Source organism: Rhagoletis pomonella, unplaced genomic scaffold (genome assembly GCF_013731165.1).
Source record: "Rhagoletis pomonella isolate Grant_MI unplaced genomic scaffold, Rhpom_1.0 Rhpom_scaffold_00007, whole genome shotgun sequence".
Taxonomy (NCBI): domain Eukaryota; kingdom Metazoa; phylum Arthropoda; class Insecta; order Diptera; family Tephritidae; genus Rhagoletis; species Rhagoletis pomonella.
Genome location: NW_023458561.1, coordinates 25,693,551 through 25,717,497, shown reverse-complemented (window position 1 = coordinate 25,717,497; position 23,947 = coordinate 25,693,551). Strand labels below are relative to the sequence as shown.

At 32.8% G+C, this 23,947-nt stretch overlaps 1 protein-coding gene across 1 annotated transcript in view; it reads left to right on the top strand.

Moving 5' to 3' along the window:
- LOC118743752 overlaps positions 1–23,947 on the top strand; it is a 66,080-nt gene that overhangs the window by 20,714 nt on the left and 21,419 nt on the right. Inside the window, exons 3-5 of the mRNA XM_036476514.1 lie at positions 13,521–13,622; positions 16,251–16,359; positions 23,821–23,912. Of these exons, the coding sequence (XP_036332407.1) occupies positions 13,521–13,622; positions 16,251–16,359; positions 23,821–23,912 (303 nt within the window). The remainder of the gene's footprint in view (positions 1–13,520; positions 13,623–16,250; positions 16,360–23,820; positions 23,913–23,947) is intronic.

Sequence of the window (23,947 nt, the reverse complement as noted above, 5' to 3'; positions counted from 1 at the left end):
AATAAAATAAAATAAAATAAAATAAAATAAAATAAAATAAAATAAAAGAAGTTCTGAAAAATTACGTCATTTATTGAAAACATTTTTTTTTTAATTCACAAAGTTAACTTTTTGAAAAAATAAATGTTTAGAATATTCTGAGTAGATTTTTAATAGTTCTAGGGTTCTGGAAAAGGAAAATGTCTTCCACAAAATTACACAAAGGAAAATATTTTTCTCATAAAAGTCGAAAAATTTAAATTTTTGAAGAAAATTAAAAAAAAATGTTTTTCTCGGCGTAATTTTGCAGAACTATTTTTCTTTTCAGGAACTCTAGAACTACCGAAAAGCTATTCAGAATATTCTAAATTTTTATTATTTTCAAAACTTTTACTTTTTACTTATTCGACTTTTTCGAAAAATTTGTTTTTTGGGCGTAATTTTGCAGAAATATTTTTCTTTTCAGGAGCTCAGGAACTATCGAAAAGCTACTCAGAACAGTTTTTAATCATTGTTTTTGTTCAAAAATTCAACTTTTTTTAAAATATTTTTGCTTTCGGCGTAATTTTGCATATTTCCGGAACTCAAGAACTATTGAGAAGCTACTTCGAACAGTTTTTTTCTTTTCTTTTTACGTCACACCGTATTCTTCTTCAAAATTTTGTCATATTTTTCGAAAAAAAAATTATGGAAATGGCCTTAACTTGACTTCAGTGGTATATTTTAATTAGGCAAACAGTATATGTGCGGTTTGTTCGTGTAAATATGCTCTGTTAAAGAAAAGGAGTCTAGACATTTGCCTACTATAGCGTAAAGCTTATAGCGTATATGTAGCGAAAAAAAATTCTAAAAAATTACTTTCGGATACTTACTAACATGAGTAAAAACTCTTTAGTACTTAACGTTTAATATGTTTATGTTTGTATATAATTTCTTTAATCGAAAACATCAAAATTTCAGCCAACACTCATTTTGGTGCAGTAAAATCCAAAAATGGCCGTAAACCAGTATTAAATGCAAGTATGAGTATATTTCAAATTTTATAGTAACAATCGTGCAACAAATCAGGACGGTTAAAAGAGCAGCCGCAGCAGCATTGGCAATAAAGTGCAGTAAATAAAGAAAATTTAAATGCACACTAAACGGCTGGGGAAAACCCAGCAGTAACAAAAAAAACAAAATGAAACCACAAACAACCCCTCCTTTAAACGATGAAATCTAAGTAAACTACTGCGCTGCCAAAGCGATAAGCTGAATGGAACAGATACATATAGTGTGTACATACCTACCTATATGTACGTATGTATGCAACTCAAACAAACACACATAAAAATAAGTGTGAAAATATAGCAACAGAAAAGTCAAGTGCGCCGTACTGCCAAATGAACGAGCAAAAAATTAAAGCACTCAAACACATATATATGCATACACAAACACACATACACGCGTTGAGATGAGAATGGCAGTAACCCTGCAGTAAAAGCATCGTTGGTTGCGAGTTCAAATCGCGGTGGAGGCAGTTGTGAGTTTTCAGATTTAATGAATTTAAAGTGGTGCGTGTAGCTTACAATATTTATTTTTTTTAATAAAATATGTATCAAAAAATTGAATTTGTAAAAGAAAAGAAACAAATATCCAAAAATGGAATCTTAAAAACGTTTTCTTAAAAAAAAAAACCTGTCTTAGGTATTGAGCTAGAACTAGTACCTACTGTCGGCAAAAGGTCTAGTTCTACGCTAGTTCTGAGTCAGATCATCTCAACGCGACAGATTTCCTGCAGGGGACATACTGACACAAAAACTTGGCGCGATTATGTATACATATATATATGTCCGCATGTGCAGATAAATTAACATAAAATTGCTATAAATTTTTTCAGTTACAAGTGATTTGTTACCACAGATTTTTTTTTTCACATATTCTTGGTTTACATTTTCACTTTCACTACTTCCTTCGCCATGCGCGTTTGCATACATACATACATGCCATCGCCTATTCTGTTTTCGCGCTTTGTTATCTGTGTCTACAGTTTTTATGCCCTTAGCTCGCACTTTGGTTTTCCAACATTTCTCGCTCCCATGCAAATTCTTGATTTTTTATAGCTTTTCCGCTCATGAGTGTTTGTACATAAATAAAACTGAGCGCTCTCATTATGGGTACTTGGGGTTGTAACGTTTACATACGCCTACACGCAAGTAAAATACTGTGTGCGTGTGTGTTTTTCAAAATATGCTTTCTATTTTCTTCGGTATTTAAATTTTTTTTTTTTTGTACGGCGCATAAAAAATGTACAACTTTTAAATGCGCTTCATGATAGATCATCACATAAATTATCTTAACCATGTTTTCAAAACTTATTCTTCTTCTTGTTTTTCTTGCACTACAATTATTGATCGCTTTGTGCAGAAACCAAGAGGCTTCATAATTTTCTACTATTTTCCTTTGCGGTTCTTCAAACCATGTGCAGACAGGTCCTTCGGCAATTGGTTCCTCAATCTGTTCTTTCTACAGGTCGGGACCTCATGAGACTAGTTGTGGACAATAATATAATGTCCGTTGCTGCATTAATTGTCAGAAAGCAGCCAAAACATATAACTCCTCAACGATAACAATAGTCTCACAATAAAGGTTTGCAATTCCCAAACTTTATATAGTAGCAAAATTCTACCTCATACTGTAAGTTCAAGGGCTAATTCCTATCACAAAATTAAGCATGCTTGGAGGCCTTCAGTAAATATTTTGAGCGTTCCCCTTGATATCTAACCGTAACGATGGGTGGATAATATTCTAATAAAATTTTTGCAAAGGGCTAAGTATACGCAGCCTAAAATTCGCTGAGATAGCAAATATATGAGATCTTACGTTCTGTAGCTGAAACCCACAAATACAGAAGCATCCCCAGGTGCCAATAAATGTGTATGTGGGCCACCTTGGCCAATGTAGCGCTGCAACTAAAATTGTATAATTGATTCCTGCAGAATGCAAAGCTAATTCAATGTAACGGTAGCATAACCGTGGACCTGTAAAAGACTGCAATTGACAAAATAGGCGTAGTTTACCCGAGAGTTCGTTTTAAAGTGGTTTAAATCGTAGCCAGAAAAAATATCACGAAATTATATTTAACCCTTCTTCATTAAGAAAAATTTACACTTAATACATTAAGGTCACGGAATGACCTTTATATTTTTGATAGGAAAAGACCCGAGACTGCATTAAAATTAAACTAAGTTATTATTTCAAACTAAAAAAATTTATGTTTCGGTTAAAACCAGAAAAAGGTTACGTTTTTATTATAAGTAGAGTCGTGTCAATATATGTTTGAAGTAAAACAGTTTTTGTTTTATTTAGCGCCACAAAAAACTTACACTTAATACATTAAGGTCATGAAATGGCGTTTCATATATTTTGATAGAAAAAATACAGAAAATGCGTAAATATGTAAATTAAAATGTGTTTAAGTAAATAAGATTTCAGTTATTCACATACATATGTAATGTATGTATGGATGTAATGTATGCATATGGCACATGCATCGTATATAATATTTGAGTAAAAAATGCAGGCCACTACGGGCCATAAGATTACCTTAAGGTAGCTCACGTAAGTTTTCAAATCAGTTCTCTTGCAATAGAAATAACCAAATTTTGTCTTCCAATTTAAATTTAGGTTTGAATTATGCAGGATTACGCAAAGTTATTTGACGTAAATATTTTCACTTTAGCAAATATTGAAAATTTTAAGTCATAAAGGTCACTAAATGACCTTAATGAAACAGAAGGGTTAAATGAAAACTAAAAAAAATATATACTAAAAAAAGTCAAAACAACAACTCGCGCTCATATAACTACGGATACCATATTTATGAGAGCCGAATATGGGACAAAAAAATAATTTTTCTAATTGGTTCCACAACGGCTTACAGCTCTTAAAGCCTTCTTCAATGATCCTAGATGTTTAGATGTAGCTTTGAAACAGTATCCTTATAGTAACATACCAAATTTGTAGGATAATTTTCTCGAGATTTTCGCCCCGTGAAATTTGTTAAAAAAATTCGTTAAATTCTAGTATAATAAAGTGCACTTTAAGTCGCTAAGGGTTACCATTATATAGGGCAATTTTTTTTTTGTTGACGGTATTACGCATTTTTTCATACGAAGTATGTTCGACCATTTTTTAAAGAGAAGCAAATGAGCAGCACTTTCCACTCGCACTTTATAATACTCAATTTTAATGAGTTACAAAACTGCAAATCCAAATTTTTTCTAAAGGTTTAAATTAAGAAGATTGAAACTTTGGTGAAATCTTGCAGAATAAATTTTTATAGTTTTTTGTACATTTTAATGATGTTAAGGCGTCGAAACAATATAGGGCATTAAGAGAAATACAGAACATTTGGCGTCCCGTATAAAATAAAAAAATTACGAGGACAACGGGTCAAAAACGAGGACTGTCTCGTATAATACAGGACGGATGGCCACCGTACATACATGTACCTGTAGTTGTGTATGTAAAGTATACGCCCCGCAGCGCCTTACATAGCCAGCTAACACGCTTACTCGAATGCCTTAACTTGAAAGTTATATTAATTAAAAGTAATTAAATATTGTTGGGGAAAATTTTCCTGCAGGCTTCTTCACGAATATGTATAATTTCCTCATGTACATCGGAAATTAAAAATAAAGATAACAAAAACATCATTATTTTTGATCGATAAAATAAAATCATGTCATAATAATTGTTGGTTAAACTCAAAAAATAAAAATCATTGTAAATTCCAGTAAGATGAACGAACACAAATATGTGAGTATAGTTAAAATTGTTATACGTCGCTTACAACTGGTTGATTTAGTTGGTTAAAATTTAAGAACTAATGATTACTTTCCATCCCTGTTTATTAGAGAACTTAATGCCATATAAGAATATGCCTAGATACAAATTTCATTTCAAACGGTTCAATAGTTATAACAGTTTTAACGAAAACAAATTTTACATGTTATTTAAATGAAAAATGTCTAATGCCCACCGACTTGCTTTAAAATTGGAATACAAATTTCTTCAAAAAAGGAGGATTTTCTTCCCAGTAAAATAGGCTTTTTAAGGCCATATAAATTCGTTAGGCTACTTATTTTGAAGCACCCTAATACATATTTATGTAAGTAGCACACAACTCTCTAACATTTTAACTAAAAACTTTGCGTTTGGTACCTACAAAGCTTTAACTTTTCATTTGATTAATTGTTTTAACGAAATTGGCAACCCACTGTGTTTGTTTTCGGCATGTCAGTTTCAGGCTAGCACAATTCTCAAGCAGTTATGTATACGTATGTATGCACGTTTGTCTATTCGAACACACTTGGTTTGGTTTCCAGGAAAAATGAACGCCCCTGACAATCTTATTGGGGTTGGAATTTTCCAAACGACATAAGCAGACATACCAACTAGTGGGAAGTTTTCTGGCTACGGTTTTTGAGCTCGTATTTATCTTTAATTCTCTTTTCCTTTTTGTTTATAGGGCCACCAATACATGTAAATATACATTTATATACACATATGCCGCGGAAACAAAATATTGGAAAATTGGTAATATTTCACAGGCATTTCTTTTGAAATAAAATATTGCTTGCGGAGGAGTGATGGCCACTCATACGCCATGTTGGCCAGTGATTTAGCATTTTGTTGGTGAAAAATTACAACTCATAAATTAAAATTTTTGCACAATCATTTAGCAGCTGAGCAGACAGAAGGTTCAACATTAGAAGTGTATGAATAAATTTTCCGCTTAGCGCTCTATTAGAGGGTGTGGAAATATATTAGCATTAATTCGGTTGTATATTTATATTCGTTTTTCTAAAAATAAGTAATACTGTTGCTGCTACACAAAAGAGATCGAAATCGGCTCAAATGATTTGCAAAGTAAATTTTTTTGCTTTGGTTACTTGGCCTAAAATGTAAAAAATACAGAGTTGCCACCTGTTTTAAAAATTTCCAAAAACCAAATACATAAAACCAATGAAATGTGTATTACTATTCGGGTATGAATTTTAATTTGAAGAAATCTTAATATAGAAAATATTTTTTTTATGAGGCTTGTCTCATGTTTAAATATTTTATTCAATTAAATTGGTAGGATTAATAACATATTATTACAATATGGGCATAAAATGAGTTGCCACCTATTGACAAGGTTAACGAAATACTCAAATATGGGAGTCACATTAAAGTGGTTTAAGACCTTAATTGAAAAATATTTTTAAAAAGGATTGCCACCTGTTATTTGAGTTATTTAAATTGATAAAATAAATGAAATACTACAATATGGGTGTCAAAATCGGTTCGAAGCTTTTTTAACCTTTGATCTCGTTCACGAATGGTATTTTTTTGTATTTGACCCGGACTCTTGGCTCCTTTTAGTTTGTTCGTATTTACATATAGTTGTGTTATTTTATCATGTCTTTTTTATGTGCATATTTTTTCGGGATAGTAGTAGTAGGTAATGGATTTATTTCAGGCTTAGTTATTAAATGTCTGAATGCGGCGTGGTAGAAAGCTTTATCTATTATCATATCTGTCGCTGGGGGTTTCCTTTACATTCGGATATTCGAATACCTCGGTACACTTAATAATTTTGACCAGAATTTCCAAATGGATTATTTTTCCCTCTTGCTCCATATTCATAGTTAAATTTATATATATTTTTTTAATGCCCGTCGAGATATTCTAGAATCTGCCCTTCTTTGTTTCCCGCCACAAGCCAGATGATATCAACGACCTATCTTGCTGGAACCCTACTCGTACTCTGGCTGTTAATTCCTCCATCTATTTTTCTTCCAAATGTGGCACCAATACCTCAATTAGAATAGCAGATGTTCATAGTCCGTTTAAAAATTTTTGGTTCAGTGTTATACAGGGTTAGAATTACGGCAAATCTAAATCGGAATAAATGAAGTGAAAAAGCGTAGCAGAAAATGAAATTCCGTAGTCGATATTTTTATGTATATTGGCTCGTCATAATTTGCCTTTTTTAGCTAAACGAAAAAATAAAATAATGAATAACATTAGCCTTCAGTCGTATTATATACTAATTGGCATCTATAAAATAATATGCAGCAACGTAAAAATTGTCCCTACTTCTTATATAACATTCTAAGCTCCTGTTTTTGGTGAACGTTAGTTGTATGTTTTTTTTTTTTTTTAATAGGACTCCTACACAATTGACCTCTCCTATTATAAAAAAGTGTAGTATTTTTTAGCGAAAAATATGTTTGACCTGCTCCCAGTAGAGTAGCCCAAAGTCTCGTCAGCCAGAGTCAGTTTAAAGGCATGCGATGCCAGCAGAAATGTGCAGTTAGAACATCCACCAGTAGCCTAGCGTACTTCCTCTTGATGGAAAAAGAAAACATAGCGAGCTTATTGTCATCGCTCTGCACATAATCGTGGACACCCTGCAACCTTGCATTTTATTCCACGCCTTATGCGCCTTCCGGATCATGGACAGATTGAGTTCCCATTAAATCGCTACCTCATACGACTGCCGCCTCTACGCCCTTATCAATATTCGATTCACCGAGCCGGAATTCCTCACGCCAGCCTTCGACCTCTATTTGGCTTCGAAGTTATTCCATACGCAGATACGGGATTACATAGTCATTCTATCCAAGTAAAATTCACGCTTTATTACTGTGACCGTATCACTGAGAGAAAAATCAACCAAAAATTGGTTAATATTACCAAATTCACACTTGAAAAGGAATAAACGTGATTCTTTGTTAATAATAACAATGCCTTGGTTGATAGTATCAAGAATTGTTTGGTAATATTAACCACACTTCCTTTTATATTAACTACACTTTTGGTTGGGGATTTTTTCGTTTTAACCCGTTTATGTTCTGACATACAAAAGAAAAATTTTTATAATCATTTTAACACGTTGCCTCTGACGGGATTAAGGTCTCTACACACGCAGCTGCAGCCGCTTTATAAACTTGTTTATAAATGCTCAACTTGCATCAATTTTTTTCGTCGTTTAATTTGATTCTACATTTCACAGATGCTTTTTTGTAATTAAGAAAAACCTAAAACAGGAAAAAAATTTAAAATATGTGTTGCCGCTGACGGCTTCGTACTCGAAGTTGCTGGAAGCCAACAAATAACAGCAAACACCTCTGCACGTTGAATACAGGCAGGCATACGAATTGGTTTTAAAATATTCAACTTGAATCACATTTCTTACAATCGGTGTATTAATCATGAAAAAAACCAAACAATAACTTGGTTAAAAAAACCATCGCACTTTTGACTCATCGTACCTGCACACTAGCCGACCCGTAGCATAAAGCCGTGCGACAGTTTTTGACGACATATTCTTAGCCAATAGGTCCGCCGACAAGAGATGCAAAAAGGTGGTGGTTATTCTAAGTGCCCGTGTCATGCTCTGTCACGCTTATCACTAACTAGTTAGCTAATACATACACTTTCTTAAGAAATGTTTTTTTTTCCAATGCTGTTCACCAAACCCTTACCCCATTGAACAGTATCACCTTGACTATCGCCTTCAAGATTTAGTGAGAAAGACAAGGCGACGAGACCCAGGTGTACTTTTTCGCATACATAGAGGCTTTCTTCGCCTTCTCTTCGACACTGAGGTACCACGACAGCTTTCGTTGTCTTATTCAGAACATTTTTTTATCTATCGAACGAATATTTTTACGTACATATTTAATTCCACTAGATCACTAGATTATACCATTTTCATAACCAATTTGAGAATGTAAATACTATGCCACTCTTTTTTTCAAAGAAACATAGTAATAAGTAAGAGAAAATATTTAGAGAAGATACATTTATTTCGTTATATGAATGGACAATGCTAAAGAAAAATTAAAAAGTAAATAGCCAATATCCCTTAAACAGCAAGCACTTTTGATTCAATAATCCTCATTGTGCATGAATATGGGAATCTTCAACTTAAGTATGAACATACATAAGTACATATTTGAAATTCAGTTTAGGTATATACCTAAATATGTACAAGCTACTATAGAAGAACAAATAGCGTGCCACCTTTATTAGTCACAGAAGCAAGAAGTCCACAGCGTCAGAGGTCATAAGTGGTTGACAGCATTTAAAGGAATGAAATTTTGCTTCATTAATTACGGAAGAGCATCTCGAAACCCAATATGGCGGAATTAACAATTGTGAAAAAATGTTATTTTATAGTCTTTTCATGGGTCTCATACTGAGATACATACATACAAACGCAAGTGCCCATAATAAGTTATACATATATATATGCTCGTATCTTATTCCATTCAAGTCCTTAAGCATACAAATTGAGGCACAACAAAGAGATGTGAGATGTTGGAAAATGAATGAAATTATTTATTACTCAATGGCTTAGCACTTGCTCAATTTGCCCCTTAGCGCTGCTTTCGGCGTCTAAACGGAGGCCAGCAGCCAGGCGACAATATGACGCCGCAATCCATTTAGTAAACCAAATTTTCAGCATACAAATATTAGGGATTTTTTTTTCAACAAAAAGATTGCGCACCACAAATCAAACACACGTGCATATGTATGCTTACCATATGCGCATTTGGCAAATTAGTTTTAAAAGCCGAATAGTCGTGGAGGGCTATTGAAAAAATATGCCAGCAACAATAGAGAAGAAAACGGTCTTTATAAGATGGGGAACGAATATTTTATAAAAAATATGTGCTTGTTTTGGGTTGAGATGAGAGATCCTTACCATTAATGCCATCGTGTCTATGCAAAAATGCTGGTACTGTATGTATTAGGGTGGTCCAAAATAAGTAAAGTCGGAATTTTAATGCTCTCACCCCTTAAAATAGTTCTATATCGAAAAGATATGCCATTATTTTTAATTTTGAAATCAATGTCTAGAGGTCGCAGAAAGCGCTCAAAGTTTTCCATGTATAAGAAAAAACAACTTTTCATAGAATTGTTATAGAATTCTTGAAAATCAATATTTTTCGATTCGAAAACTTTGCTTTCCCAATAGTAATAATAATAATATCAAACTGTTTATTTAACCCTTTTTAATATTGAAGATTTTTTATTTAACCTCCCCATTTCATTTTCTGGTGCTTTCGGCGGACCTATAAAATATAGTTACTATGAAAAAATGGTTAAAGACATAATTGGTTATTATTATTGGGAAGCTCCTGAAGAGAAGCAAAGTTTTCCGATCGGAAATTACCAATTTTCAAGAATTTTCTACCACTTCTACGAAATGTTGTTTTTTCCCCATAAAAAATACATGGAAAACTTTGAGCGCTCATGCCTCTAAGTATTTTATTGATTTTTTCGGTATAGAACAATCCTAGGGGGTGAGAGCATAAAAATTTGCGACAATACTTTTTCTCACGGATTTCTGGACCACCCTAATGCGCAGGCATGCTTGCAAACACAGTAAATAATTTAAAATTTAAATGAAAATATTCAAAAATATACATAACAACGTCCTTTTGTAGTCCTCTTATTTGTTGTACAAAATCTCTTCAAAATAGAAAACTACAAAATTTTGACACTGGTGTGGGAGCTGCTGTGTATTCAAGTTCTTTGAAAAGAAATATGAAGCCTACATCTAGCCAAAAACCACTTACTGACCATCCTAAATACAATAAAATACCAAGTAAGCAGCAGCAGGAGATTATTTAACAATATTTACTTACATTTTCCATTATAGCATCAAGTAAAAAGGATAAGCTTTGTTACTGAGTTTGTAAAGGATAATGTAAACAAATCGAAACTTGGCTAGTGATTTTACCTGCACGTGTACCCCAATGTCCATGTAATCTAATGACGCTGGTAACTGTGCAGCTTCTATAAGCATTTTTCCTTCATTAGAATAGTTTTGTTTGCCTACGAGTTAAGGGTACATACACTTTGTTTTTTTTTCTTTCCCTTTTCCAAAAATGTACCAGAACTCAACAGTGAGATGGGATAATTGGGAAATATCAATATTTTATAAATTTGAAATTGATTGCTCAATATGTTTTCACACATATACATATGTACATATGTGTAAACATTCGCGCGAACAATGGCTTCCGCACATACGTATGCGTGTTGTGTTAAAACTGTCGCTTTCTACACGTGCCACCCGGCTGTTACGTATACGCACTGTATAACAGCAAGTTGTGTGTGTTAGGACACGCTGTTTTATTGGCCTGAATTCGATGATTAATGGTCGCAAGAGTATTTAGGCCACATATGCTGATTTAACTGTGAGCGTTATTTGCAGAAGCAGTTGGGCATTTTTGCGATCAAAGATTACTACAACAATCGAGCGAAAAATTCATGTGATTTATTTTTATATGACGAAAATGCAGTCAAAGAAACTTAAAAACAAATTGTCTAAATAATAGCAAAATCAGTAGGAGTAAAGAAGCAAATATGACTAAAATTATGCTGGTACAACGCGAAGCTCAATAAAACATTGGTATCGCGAGCGCGACTGCATGCATGCATATGTATTGATCGATAACAACTTTGATAAATAAATGGATACCTATTTAAGAAAGTATATCGAAAGCAATATACGCTGGTACTTTATAGAAAAACATATCGATACATTTTTCGATAGTTATATTGATAACATATATCGAAAATGAACCACAGGCGACTTTGCCTAATCGCTACGACATTAATCCATGCCTGGCGAAGAACCGTCACTCCAGCTAAATAGCTAAAAACTATGTAGAATGTTGTTGTAACAACAACAGCAACAGCGAACTTGATAAGATTTAAAAAAATTTAAGCCTAGAAAATGTATGTACCTACTTAAATCAGGGACCTAACATAACGGTTATTGATGAAAACTATCATTGAAAAATTCACTATGAAGGAAATGTTCTACAACTAAGTAATACATACCAATCGATTTATTTTTTCAACGAAAATCAAATTTGAAAATAAATTTTTATTTTTAATTTGTATGAAAAATTAAAAAAAAATAACTACTTTGGTTTTTATTTTACAAATCCAAAACAACAATTATGTTTGATTTTTGTCTAATTTATATGTAAGTAACAGTAATTTTAAATTTTTTTTATTATATGTCTTAGATAACAGTTATTGAAGACTTTTATTTATAAAACTAACTTTGAGGCTTGTATTTCCTCTTCGAACGTGAAAACGGGTGATTTTTTATTTTCCCACTGGGTAAGTGTAGCACCAATTAATCAAAGGCAGTGTCAGGTGTTGTAGAGAAGACTCTCGTACAGCACACGCCGATTCCCGCACTATTGATTAAGAGTCTGCTCCACAATGGGTCTAATCGTTGAGGTTTAGATTCAGAGGATACTCTTTTGTGACTGACCCCGTGTTTTTCCAAAGAGCTGTTTTCATCACCAATATACCGCCAAAGTTTTGGTGGTTTTATACTCAACGTGAGGTTTGCCTGCAAGTTTAGTATTCAGATTTACTTTTCTTTGGTAAAATCGTGATTTTTTTATCGGTATTTGGAACCATCCCTTTCTGTATCAATATATAATATTTAACTTGATCTTCAACGCTAACTTCAATTAATCTTGCAATTTTGTTAAAGTTGGCATGTAAATATAGTTTTTTTTTTAGTCTTGTCCCAATTATATGCTCATTTTACTCTTTTGGTAAATTACAAACTACATTTTTACTCATGCAAGTGCAATCTGAACAAATCCATATTTATTCTGACTTAACACAAAGAAAAATGTTTGCTATTAGAAATTAAAAAGCATGGGTGAATGTCTATGATTGATTGTTGAAGCTCGTGTAACACACAAAAGTAAATAACAAAGAAAAGAAGCTGCAGACAGAAGCATAAGTTGATAAAATATCGATAAGATTAAAATAAAAACGAAAGCGGCGGGGATGTGTGTCGCAAAATGCATATACTCTTTGTGCATTCCAGGGGTTATTTCGTTTTGTTTCCCTTCAACGCTTAAAACTACTTATTTTTCTTAATTCTCTGTATTCAAATGAGAGCCTTTTAATGCCTAGACCTGTTTGGTTACCCCAGTATAGATTTCTGCGCGCTTCTTCCTCTAATTTAGCCAAGATCGGGAGTGCTCCCTTTCATGTGCCACAGAAGTGTTTTAGGCCAACGAAAAGTATTGACGCTAATTTAATCGAGTATCTCATTTCAAACACGTTTTCAGGCTAAGAGTTTTCAGAATATTCACTAAGTTTGTGTTTTGATATTACCCTACGGGACCTAAGGACCTGATTAGTCGCTCGCTTACGGGTAAATATCGAAGTGTTCTTGTTCCGGTTAATGCGCTTGATATGGAGAAAAAAGTTTATATATCTGTCTAAAACCAGCTTTTTTGTATGGAATAGTTATGAAACTTGAGTTCAAATACACTTATCCAGATACTCTCTTTCATCAATAAACCATCAGTGTGTTAAATTATGTATCGTGCGTTTGGTTATCAAATAGGTTTCGGATATATTAACTACCTGTATAATTATTTAAATTACTACGTTCAATTAAGGCTTTTAAATTTTTTATGAAAACTGGTTATTCTCTTTTATTTCAGGTTTCTTGGATACGCAAAAAAGATTATCATCTACTGACTGTGGGGTTGACCACCTATAGCAGCGATGAGCGGTTTAGCGCCACACATTTAAAACATTCAGAGGTAAAATGAATTAATAAAACGTTTTTTTAATTTATACTATGTTATACGTAGCAAGTTATCAAAAGGGCTTAAAACGAGCGTGGCAAATTTAGGACTAATGTTAAAAAAACGCAGATTTTATTGTCGATTTCGATAGAATATGCCTTCGTTAATATTATTTGTTTCGCAACTTTTTTTTTTTTATTGAAGAATCTCTTTGAATAGGGCGTTAGGATAAAAATTCGAATATATTGTAACTTTCGCAGAATATCTTTTTCCTAATAATATTTGCTCTGTAGATTTATTTTTTTTAAAGAAGAAAGTCTTGTTTTGAAGTTATGTATTGCAAATTTGTATACTAACATTTTTTTAGAAGCTACAGTATACGAAACAAAGGAGGTAGCCCGGTGCACTGCAAATGTTAGGTTTCGTACTTCACTGCGCATTTGCATTTTACTAGATTTTTAAAAATATTAATAGCGTTGTCTTTGATTAAGTAATGTTGAAAATGTGAGCACTACAGTAAAGAACTATTTATTTTCGAAAATGAACTAAGTAGTAGAGGTGTCGGCGTACACCTACATAGATAATACCATATAAGATTATTGGTGTTATACATATGTATGTACATATGTACGTTAGGCCTATGTCCTTTTTCCAGAAATAAATATAACATTGACGAGAGGACTGGTCGGTGACGAAACAACATACAAAATTAATGTGTTTTGCTAAAAAATGCTGCCGTAGTGAAGTCCAAGAAAAAAATTTGTTCTGTTATTCTTCATTATTGGCACGGTAGCCACCTAAGCGATTTGGCCGAGTCCAAAACAGCACCCCCGTCGTTTCCCTTTTGTGCCAATTGGAAATTCCAAGAGAATCCAAGCAAATTCGAAGCGGAAAAAGCATTTTTACCGATAATGTCAATGCCGTCGGCTTTCTGATCTCCAAAATCAGATTAAAGAAATCACACGAAAAGGAATCAGCTTATCTGAAACCCCGTTTGATATCAAACGGTTCAGTGAGGTCCTTCCCAATTCTGACAGAGCTGGAATTTGAGGTAGTGTGGAATATTCATGGACTTAAGCTAAATTGTAGAAATTGTTGATCAACTTCAAAGCCAATATCTCAAGAAATATCGATGTTAGCCATTTTTTGTTCTAAAACTTTTTTGTAGGAAATCGAAAGTCCCACAAGTTTGTCATTTATATTTTTCTGTAGCTCTTGTTATTTTTGAGATATGGGCACAAAACGAGAATTTCATGGAAAAACTGGGTTTAGTGACCCGTACTACCTCGCAGATGGGAGTTAGGATTAAACCGCAATGGACACTTTTGTAGAGCATTCAATTCTGAAGAAAACCCTTCATTGACTGAGCTGTAGACTTTAAAAAAAAAAAACTCAAAGTTTACGTGTATTTTATTATATGGGAAATCTTTGCACGCCTTGGGCGAGTACTTAATGTTAAAATTAAGGGTTCAAATTTTCAGGGAGATTTTTTTTTAGGTGTTTTCCACAAAATTTTTGAGGTAGGAGTAAAAAAAACAATAGTCGCAAAAAATCGCCCTGATATATATGTTTTTTTTTTTGCAGAACAAATTTTTTTTTTGAGATTTTCCTGCGGGATTTTTTTTTCGAATTTCGAAAGATACATTTTTTTTTGTTTTTCATCACTCCTCATCCTCTCCTCATAGGTATATTTAACTTAAAAAGATGCATATGTCTAATGTACATATATCTAGAATTACTAAATTCATCCGCTGAACCGGATTCACGCATACGTGCAACACTTGCCACACGCGTGCATTTGTGAGTGATGTGGAATTGCATCACGAGCGCAATAAATGTTGCATGTTGCACATGTGGTCAGCACCGTTGGCCGCAGCCAGCAATGAAACGTGACTGACATTACGAAAAAGTCGCGCACACCAAACGCGAAAATCACCTAAAGCCTAGTGGGGTGGTGAGGTGTGGGCAGGGAGGTGCAAAAAGCGAAAATTACAAAACAGCAGCAGCAATCAGGCATCACAAATGTGACAAGCCGCATAAGTATATCCGCGACTGCCTGCTGGCGCGTGTGTGCGCGTGTTTGTATATAAGTGTGTGTGACAATTTACACCACGTTGACACTTTGTTGGGGAAATGCCAGCTAAATCCGCAAAAAAAAAAGCTTGAAAAAACTGGAAAATTCGCACGAAAATCTCGGCGAATTAATGTTGAAAAATCGATGTTTTCTTTTTTCTGTCGATTTTTTTTTTTGTCACTGAATTTTTCCTCTAGCCGCTATTCCAGAGTGTACGCTAGTAGCTTATAGTCAACACTTTTTTCGTCATACTTTTTTTCTAATTTGAAGTTTTCTGCATTGTGCAAGTAAAGTGCATTAGTTTGTTAGAGACTCGCGCAACACTAGCCACACCAAAAATCCATTGCCACTGATTGTGTGTAACTTTTTATCCAACAGAAAAAAAATAAACATAACGCACATACATATATATTTTTTACAACTTTTTTTCAAACCCTTTCACATTTTTGCCTCTTTTCATGCTTGAATCAATGATCCACAATCGGAAACTTCGTCCTGCCATTGCGCTACTGCATTGCCTCGCTCCAACACTCGATTGTCCAATTGAATCGTGATGTGGCATGCCACAGGATTGGACGCTGCAAATAAAATTCGTGCAACTACGTGATGCTGGCGTCTACGAGTGTCAAGTGTCAACCCATCCGCCCACATCGATATTTCTGCATTTGAATGTTGTCGGTGAGTATCGCCAATATGTATTGTATGTAAGTACATGCATACATACAAATATATACTAGTATGTAAAGTTGTAGGCGTGCTATTTTGTTGGTATATATGTATGTCTATGCATGAATATATTGCAATTCTGTATATCGTTAAGAGCTGCGATTGGTATGTGTGTGCAGCAATTGATTGCATCAAATTTAGTTGATTGTCTGCTCTGCTGCTGCTACTCCTACTGCGCACTGCTACTTCTTAGTAGTGCGTGAAGACAGCTATTTTAGATTTGTGACCAAGCAAAGGAAATAACAAGTAGAGATAAAGTGAAAGAGCAAAATCACCAGCACGTTTCAGTCAGTAGATATATGGTGCTCGCTGCTGAATTAAGTTTACTGCAAAAATTCTGATTCAACAAAGGGGAGTGGGGAGTCGTCAGAAAGGCGAACGTGTGAAGCTTAATGCTACGTAACACTCTATAAATAAGTTGTCTACTGAGTATGAAGATTGAATGTTTATTTTGTATTACTACGTAAATTGCAACGCTGTTCGGTGGCGTATGATAGAAATTTTTTAAGAAGATTTATTGTTGAGTACATACTCTTATCCAAGCTTATTGAATAATAAAATTGGTAAATTGGCTAAAAGCTCTATAACCTAATTTTTAATGAAATTGAAATCTGGCAACTTAGACGTTTATAAAACTAATAAGCACCAATATTAAAAAAAAAGTATGAAACGAAATGTTGAGAGTACTTTAACTAATCAAGAAGGTTATAAATATAAACTTGCGTACCTCGAGTGAGACATCAACGTCGGACCACATGCAAATTTGCAGAAAAATCCTATAAATCCTCCAAAAAAAAAACTTGAGTGCACTTTTGATTCTTTAAGGTGGAGGGCGGTAATAGTCCCATGTGCCCAATAATGGCTAGTGATGTTTTAGCGGAGGACTAGGATCAGAAAACTGTTGAGTAAAGTAAAACTATGAGTAATTGGAAGACGCGCGTCACAAATCGGAAAACGCTAACGTGGTGAAAATTGATTTTGAGAGAAATCACTTGTATATCATTAAGCTTGTGTAAGGCAGTGTCTCTGCTCACTAGCGTGCAATTCGAAAGATCCGAATATGAGTTCTGGAGCAGCAGAAAACTTTTTTCTTTCCTTTAATTACATTTTTTTATAATTTTTTATTTAATTTTTTTCTAATTTGTGGATAGTATTATTTTAAAAAGAAAAGTATATATTTTTTCATTAAATTATTTTTTTACTCTTATTCTATGTATCTTTTTTGTTTTAATAATTTTTTTTTCTTTATTTAATTTTTATAACATCTAACATTCATTGAAAAATAATGTTTTTTAAATGTTTTATGGGCTAAGTTTATTTTGTTTTTCTTAATACATTTTTTTCTTTATTATTATTTATTTTTATTTTGTTTGTATAACAAAGATATATTTTAATTTCATTTGATTTCTAGAAAATCCTTTATTTATTTTTCTTTTGTTCATTTAATTTTTATTGTTTTTTTTAGTTTGTTCCTTTTTGAATAAATTTTTTAATTTTAATTTTAATTTTAATTTTTAATTTTAATTTTTATTGTTTTTTTTAGTTTGTTCCTTTTTGAATAAATTTTTTTCCTGATTAAATTTTATTTAAATTTTTATTAACTTAATTTAATTTCTAGAAACTCCTTTCTTTTGTTGATTTCACTTTCTTTCAATGTTTACATTTTATTGTTAAAAAAATATAATTTTTTATTTGATTTCTTTTTGAGGATCTTATTTTATTTTTTTGTCTTGTTTTAATTAATTTTTAGATATCGAATGAAGGAACATTTTATTTTTATTTTTAAATTTTCAAGTAATATTTTCTTTTTTTATTTAATTTTTTCCTTTTTCAAACTTAATTTCTCTCTTTTATTGTAATAAAAAAAAAAGTAAATTTTTTTAATTTCATTTAATTTTAAAAATAATTTTATTCATTTTTGCTTCATTATCATTTAATTAATAATTTTTAATTGTTTTTGATTTATTTATTTTTTTAGTTTTTATTGTTAAAAAAAATATATGTAAATTTTTGTTTAATTTAATTTAGTTTTCAAAAATCGTGGTGGCGTTAGCGGATTTTACAATTAGTCGTTCAAAAGACAGTGGTGAGTTGAAAGACAGTTGCCAAAATCACCCTGTTAAAGAAATCCAGGTGCGAAAACGATAGAAGATACAGAACACGCCTTTTTCGGGCTATATATGTATTTAGCGGGCTATTGTGGGCCTAAATTTGGTGCGCCGACACTCAAAGAGAACAAAGCCTTGCAACTAATGTTACCACTTTAAAATGAGTGCAATTATCCTAGTTCGACTTTAGCTCATACAAATCGCCAGAACCTAACAAGATTTATTCTTATATCCAATAGTGAGAAACGAAGCATATAATCCCAGTCTTCTCAAAACTCCACAGAACATCAATCCAGTTTTTTTTCTTAAAAGACATTGACAAAATCCCACAACACATCAGGCCATTCAACCTGAGCGATCACGCTCTGAAAAGGAAATAATTTTCTTATCAAACTGGCAAATCTACTGGACTACTATTCGCAGCCTCATTTCAAATATTTGTAACCACGAGAACGAAAAATTGGGCTGGTATAAGTACCTAATCTGAACTTAATACAATTGATATCAGCGGATAGCTAACCCATCCTTTCTAAGCAGAGATCTCTGTGAGCTGGACAAATATCTTTTCGCTACGAATGTATTCCTCTCGATATCCTCGCAATATTCCTACATATGAATGATGAATAACGTAAAAATCATTAGCTTATACATTTGCTATAAATGTGCGAATATTTTAAATTATAAACTAAAATCAGCTTAGTTATAAAATGAAATGAAATCCCTTTTAAACAAATAACTGATTTATTCGATTCACTTAAGTATTTATAAATGTGCATTTAAGCATACATACATATGTACATATGTACATATATGTATCTACGTATAGGTATTAGTGAAACCATGCAACAGCTATCTGGACGGACATCCATTGTATATATTTGTATAGATTTTGCAAGGTGGAGGGCAAATCACGACATGGTAAATAAGTATTATTTGCATTATTTTGCATACATACGCAAATAAAAAGGGAAAATAAAGTTTTTCACACACACACACACACGTTCATTTAAAGCTTCGGTAGCTCATTGTTATAATACTGAATGTAATTTACAATAACCTAACAAAATTATTGTGTAAAAGAATATTACCGTTAAATCGTTGCAAATTTTAACTAAGGCTTTTAATATTTATTTAGAAAGTACTCTAGCTTCGACCGTTGCATGCACTACTTAACTGCATTTTGCGCTTAATTGCAAATTATTTAAAACAATAGCATCCAAAAAACAATGCTATTTTGAATGCGCTTCATTAACGAAAATTTAATTTGTAAGCGCATAAAATGCTAATGTGTTGCCATGTTTCGCCAGCCTGATTACACCCGCTGTTGCAGGTGTGTTTTTATTTGCGATCAACACACAGCTAACTATACAAATTCACGTTTGCAACAACAAAAGTAAAGTGCATATACACTATTTGTTTGTTTGGCATACTTTGTGGCGTAATCGCATATTCATTATATTCACCATGCTGACACACGCACGTACACACCAACGCAAATACACTATGAAACGCAAATACACACTACATAGCCTGTACCAGAAAAAAAAAATTCTACGTACACCTTAGAATTTAAAGTTTTTATTTTTTCTGGCCGATACCGCGCCTCATACATTTTTCGTCATATCTTGGGAATCCACAGTCGTCTAAAAAAAATTATATCGAGATATATAAAATTCCACATTCATGGAGGAGGGCTGCCACCTGTTTAAAAAATAAAATTCTGCTTGAATTAAGTTACCCATTTGTTTGAAAATTTTTACTTAACATTGGCAGGCCTAAATAAATTTCAGTTTCATAATATTTTGAAAAGGGTTACCACCTGTTTGTATAGTCAAACTTAAATTAATTATTCGCAAGCTATTTGAAAAATTAGAATATGGTTGTCAAAGAAAGAAACCTTCGAATTGAACATTTAGAATATTATTGAGGTGTTTTACTAGGGTTGCCACCCGATAAAAAATTGCATTCAATTAATTTAAATGAATTACTGCAATATGGGTGTCAATCGAAATATTTTTGAAAATGGTTTTAGTTCTAAACTTTATACGGTAGCCACCTATTTGAAAAATCCAATTCTACTTGAATTAAGGGAATTAGATAATTGGAATATGTATCAATATATGGGTGTCAGAAAGAAGGGGTTTAATAAGATTTTAGCTTAAACTATTTTAGAGAACGTTGCCATCTGTTTTAAAAGTCGAATTTAAATTAATTGTACTCTAATTAAAGTGTCAAATGTAAGAGTATAGAACCCATAAAAAAATGTTTAAGGCGAATCGAAGGTGTGACACCAAATTTGGTGTCCCATATGAAAAAGAATGGCTCATGTATGCTTGTATTCACATTTTTGTTTGTTTGGCAATGAAATACAAGTACATACATATATTTATGAGGCCACATTGCTTAGTAGAATTATTGTGCGCATTTAATTTAGGCCATTAATGTTGCTAATGCAACCATGTGCAAACTAAAATCGTAATAACAATAAATTTGAATTTGTATATTTTCTACAAATAACGAATAGGAAATGTTTTAATGAGCAACCATAGATATAATTTACACATTTGCAAAAAGCGCGAAAAGATTTATTACAAATTTAAATATGCATTTAAATGGCGATGGGAATTTCATAGCCAACTCAAATATAAAACTCTCTGCTCTACCAGCGCCAACATTTAACCCTACTGCCAATGCACTTCATCTCTTCGGTTGGCAGCGCGCTCATGGCCACAAATTACTCTTTTTACAAACACACTTAATGTGGCGATTATATTTACATACATGCTGTCATATGTACATACATACATATGTTTTTGTGTAGGAGTGTGGGCTTATGCGTGGGTGGTCGTGCAGGCAAGTGCTGCACCATATTGCCATACGACGCCAGTGACGCGTCCTTGAGCTCATTTTTTTAGTGCACTTAATGGCACAGCGGCTGCACGAGCATATGAGTTGGTGATTTTGTGATTATTTTTTCTTTTTATTTACGGTTTGGTTTAAAGTTACTATGTATTTTCCCACTTTTTAGTGGTATTGTCTAAAAAAAGCAAGAAATATTTTGTCTTTTTTGAGCTTCTATGTTTTAACATAAATTTGAATGCTAACTAACAGTAAAAATTTAAATGTATGAACAATAATATTTTGCTAAAATACTTTAATTAAGGCTTAGACAGGAATGCTTGTTACTTGATAGTTCTTTCTTAATTTCTTTATTTTTAATTTTTTTATTTAAAGTTATAATAACCTTGTGCACAAGTGCGCTCGGGTATAAAAATACTTACTTTAAAATATGTGACGAGTGTGGGCGCAATGAGCTTCTCAGATCAAACTCTGTGTAGTTTCTCGTTGTGAGGGTCAAACAAAAACTGAGTGTTTTTTTTGTATAGAACACTTCCAAACAGGCAGCTACTGAGCGTAAGCAAAGTTAACGGTATTAAATAGCATGGCGAGATAAAACAAAATGTGCTGGATATGCCTTACAGACCAGTTGCCGTCCGACGAAGGGCTAAACCACAGTATATTTTCCATGTATACTTATACTTTTAAGATCCAAGAAAAAAAACTATCAGATAATTTCAGAGACCGAACATAATAGTTATTGATGAAAATTGTCATGGAAAAATTCACTATGAAGGAATTGTTCCAACACTAAGTGATATATACAATATAATATAAAATAACAATTGTTTTTGATTTTTATATTATAAATCCAAAATATCAATTGCTTTTGGTTTTACATTATATGTTTTAGATAACAGTTATTGAAAACTTTTAAATATAAAAGTCATCAATATAAATCAGTCACAGACTTTTATTTTTTAAATCATTCGTATAAAAGTCATTACCGTTTTTCGGCCAGTAACTGAGTTCTAATTATGACTTTTATAAAAAAAAGTCTCGATAACTGTTATCTAAGACATATAATTTAAAAATCAAAAATAACTGTTATTTGCAGATTATCGGGATAACAATCAAAAATTATTGTTATTTTGGATTTATGAAATAAAAGTCAGAAATAACGGTTATTTAAGGAGTAATTAAATAAAAGTAAAAAAATAATCGTTAAAGAGCGATTTCTTAATAAAAGTTGTAACTGTTACGGTCTCTGGATAATTTTATTCTAACGATTTTTACAGAGCAATTTGAACAAAAATTTAATATCCGCGTGTTGGTTTTAATACCTATGATGTCAAAAAAATTTCAATAAGCCAGCATTTGTTAAGAAAAACACGCACTTGAATTCTAATTATTACTCAATGATAAAGTTTCAATGATAAGCCCATTTAAGCATCATCTCTTTTATAGTATCTAGTATTTAAAACATAATTAATTGTATGTAATCCTATGCAATTGGCTAGATATTAAAATTTGAAATTCGATAATAATATTTTAAGAGTACGTGGTAATTAAAGTTAATTGAAAAATTAAAACACTATTTCTATGCAGTTATAAAACTAATGAAGTCAATGTATGAATATGTTTATTGCTTAATTAAAATCTTTTTTTTTATACTGATTCCATAAATTTTCTCTCCACCAACGGCATCAAAAGTCACTTTGCACACTCAATTAAATCAAATGATGCCAAATCAGAAATCACATTTAACATAATTGAATCCGCGATGGCGGTGGGAAATGGTAAATGGAAAACAAAAAAAAGAAAACAGACAATAAAAGCACCAAAATCAAGTTTTGTGGTGCGTATAAATAAATGGGCGACTTAGCTAAGCGGATTAAACTGGTCGGAAGTACGGTTGTTTTGTTTGTATTTGCTAGTTTCCGCGCAGGAAAAAGTCAGATTAATAGTATTAGCGTAGCGTACGGTTGGCGCATTTGTGTTTGCGTATTTGCGGTGACCGGTAGCGGCAGCAATCAGTGTGAACTCAATTTCACTTTTGCATTAGCAGCACCAACGGATAGCTACGCATGTCAATCGCGCGAATAATGCAAATCAAAGCTACACGCACGGAAGTAGGCAAAACGAATGCAAACAATACATGCATATCCCGAACAATCTGCACATGCATACATACATACATACATATATTTCTAATTGCTTTCGATTACTAATTTTCGCCAAATGTATTTTCGATTTAATTTCATGGCTTTGCCGTCGTCGCATCATTGCCATATTCCAAACTACATGCATTTGATTTGATACAACTACAACAACAACAACTGCACTTTAATCAACAAATGCAATTCTGCGATTTTGCCGCGTCGCTATATCGCGCATTACATGGCCTCTGCAATTGACGACTGACTGCCTTTGCCGCTTCGCGTTTTTATCCATTCAATTCGCTTAGAAGCACGCGCCGAAATTACAGGCCCGCCAATACGATATTTGACGCCTGGCTCTACACTGCGCCTGCAATGTCGTGTTGTACAAAATACGGAGGCGTCAGAGTTTATATTTTGGTATCATGACAACCG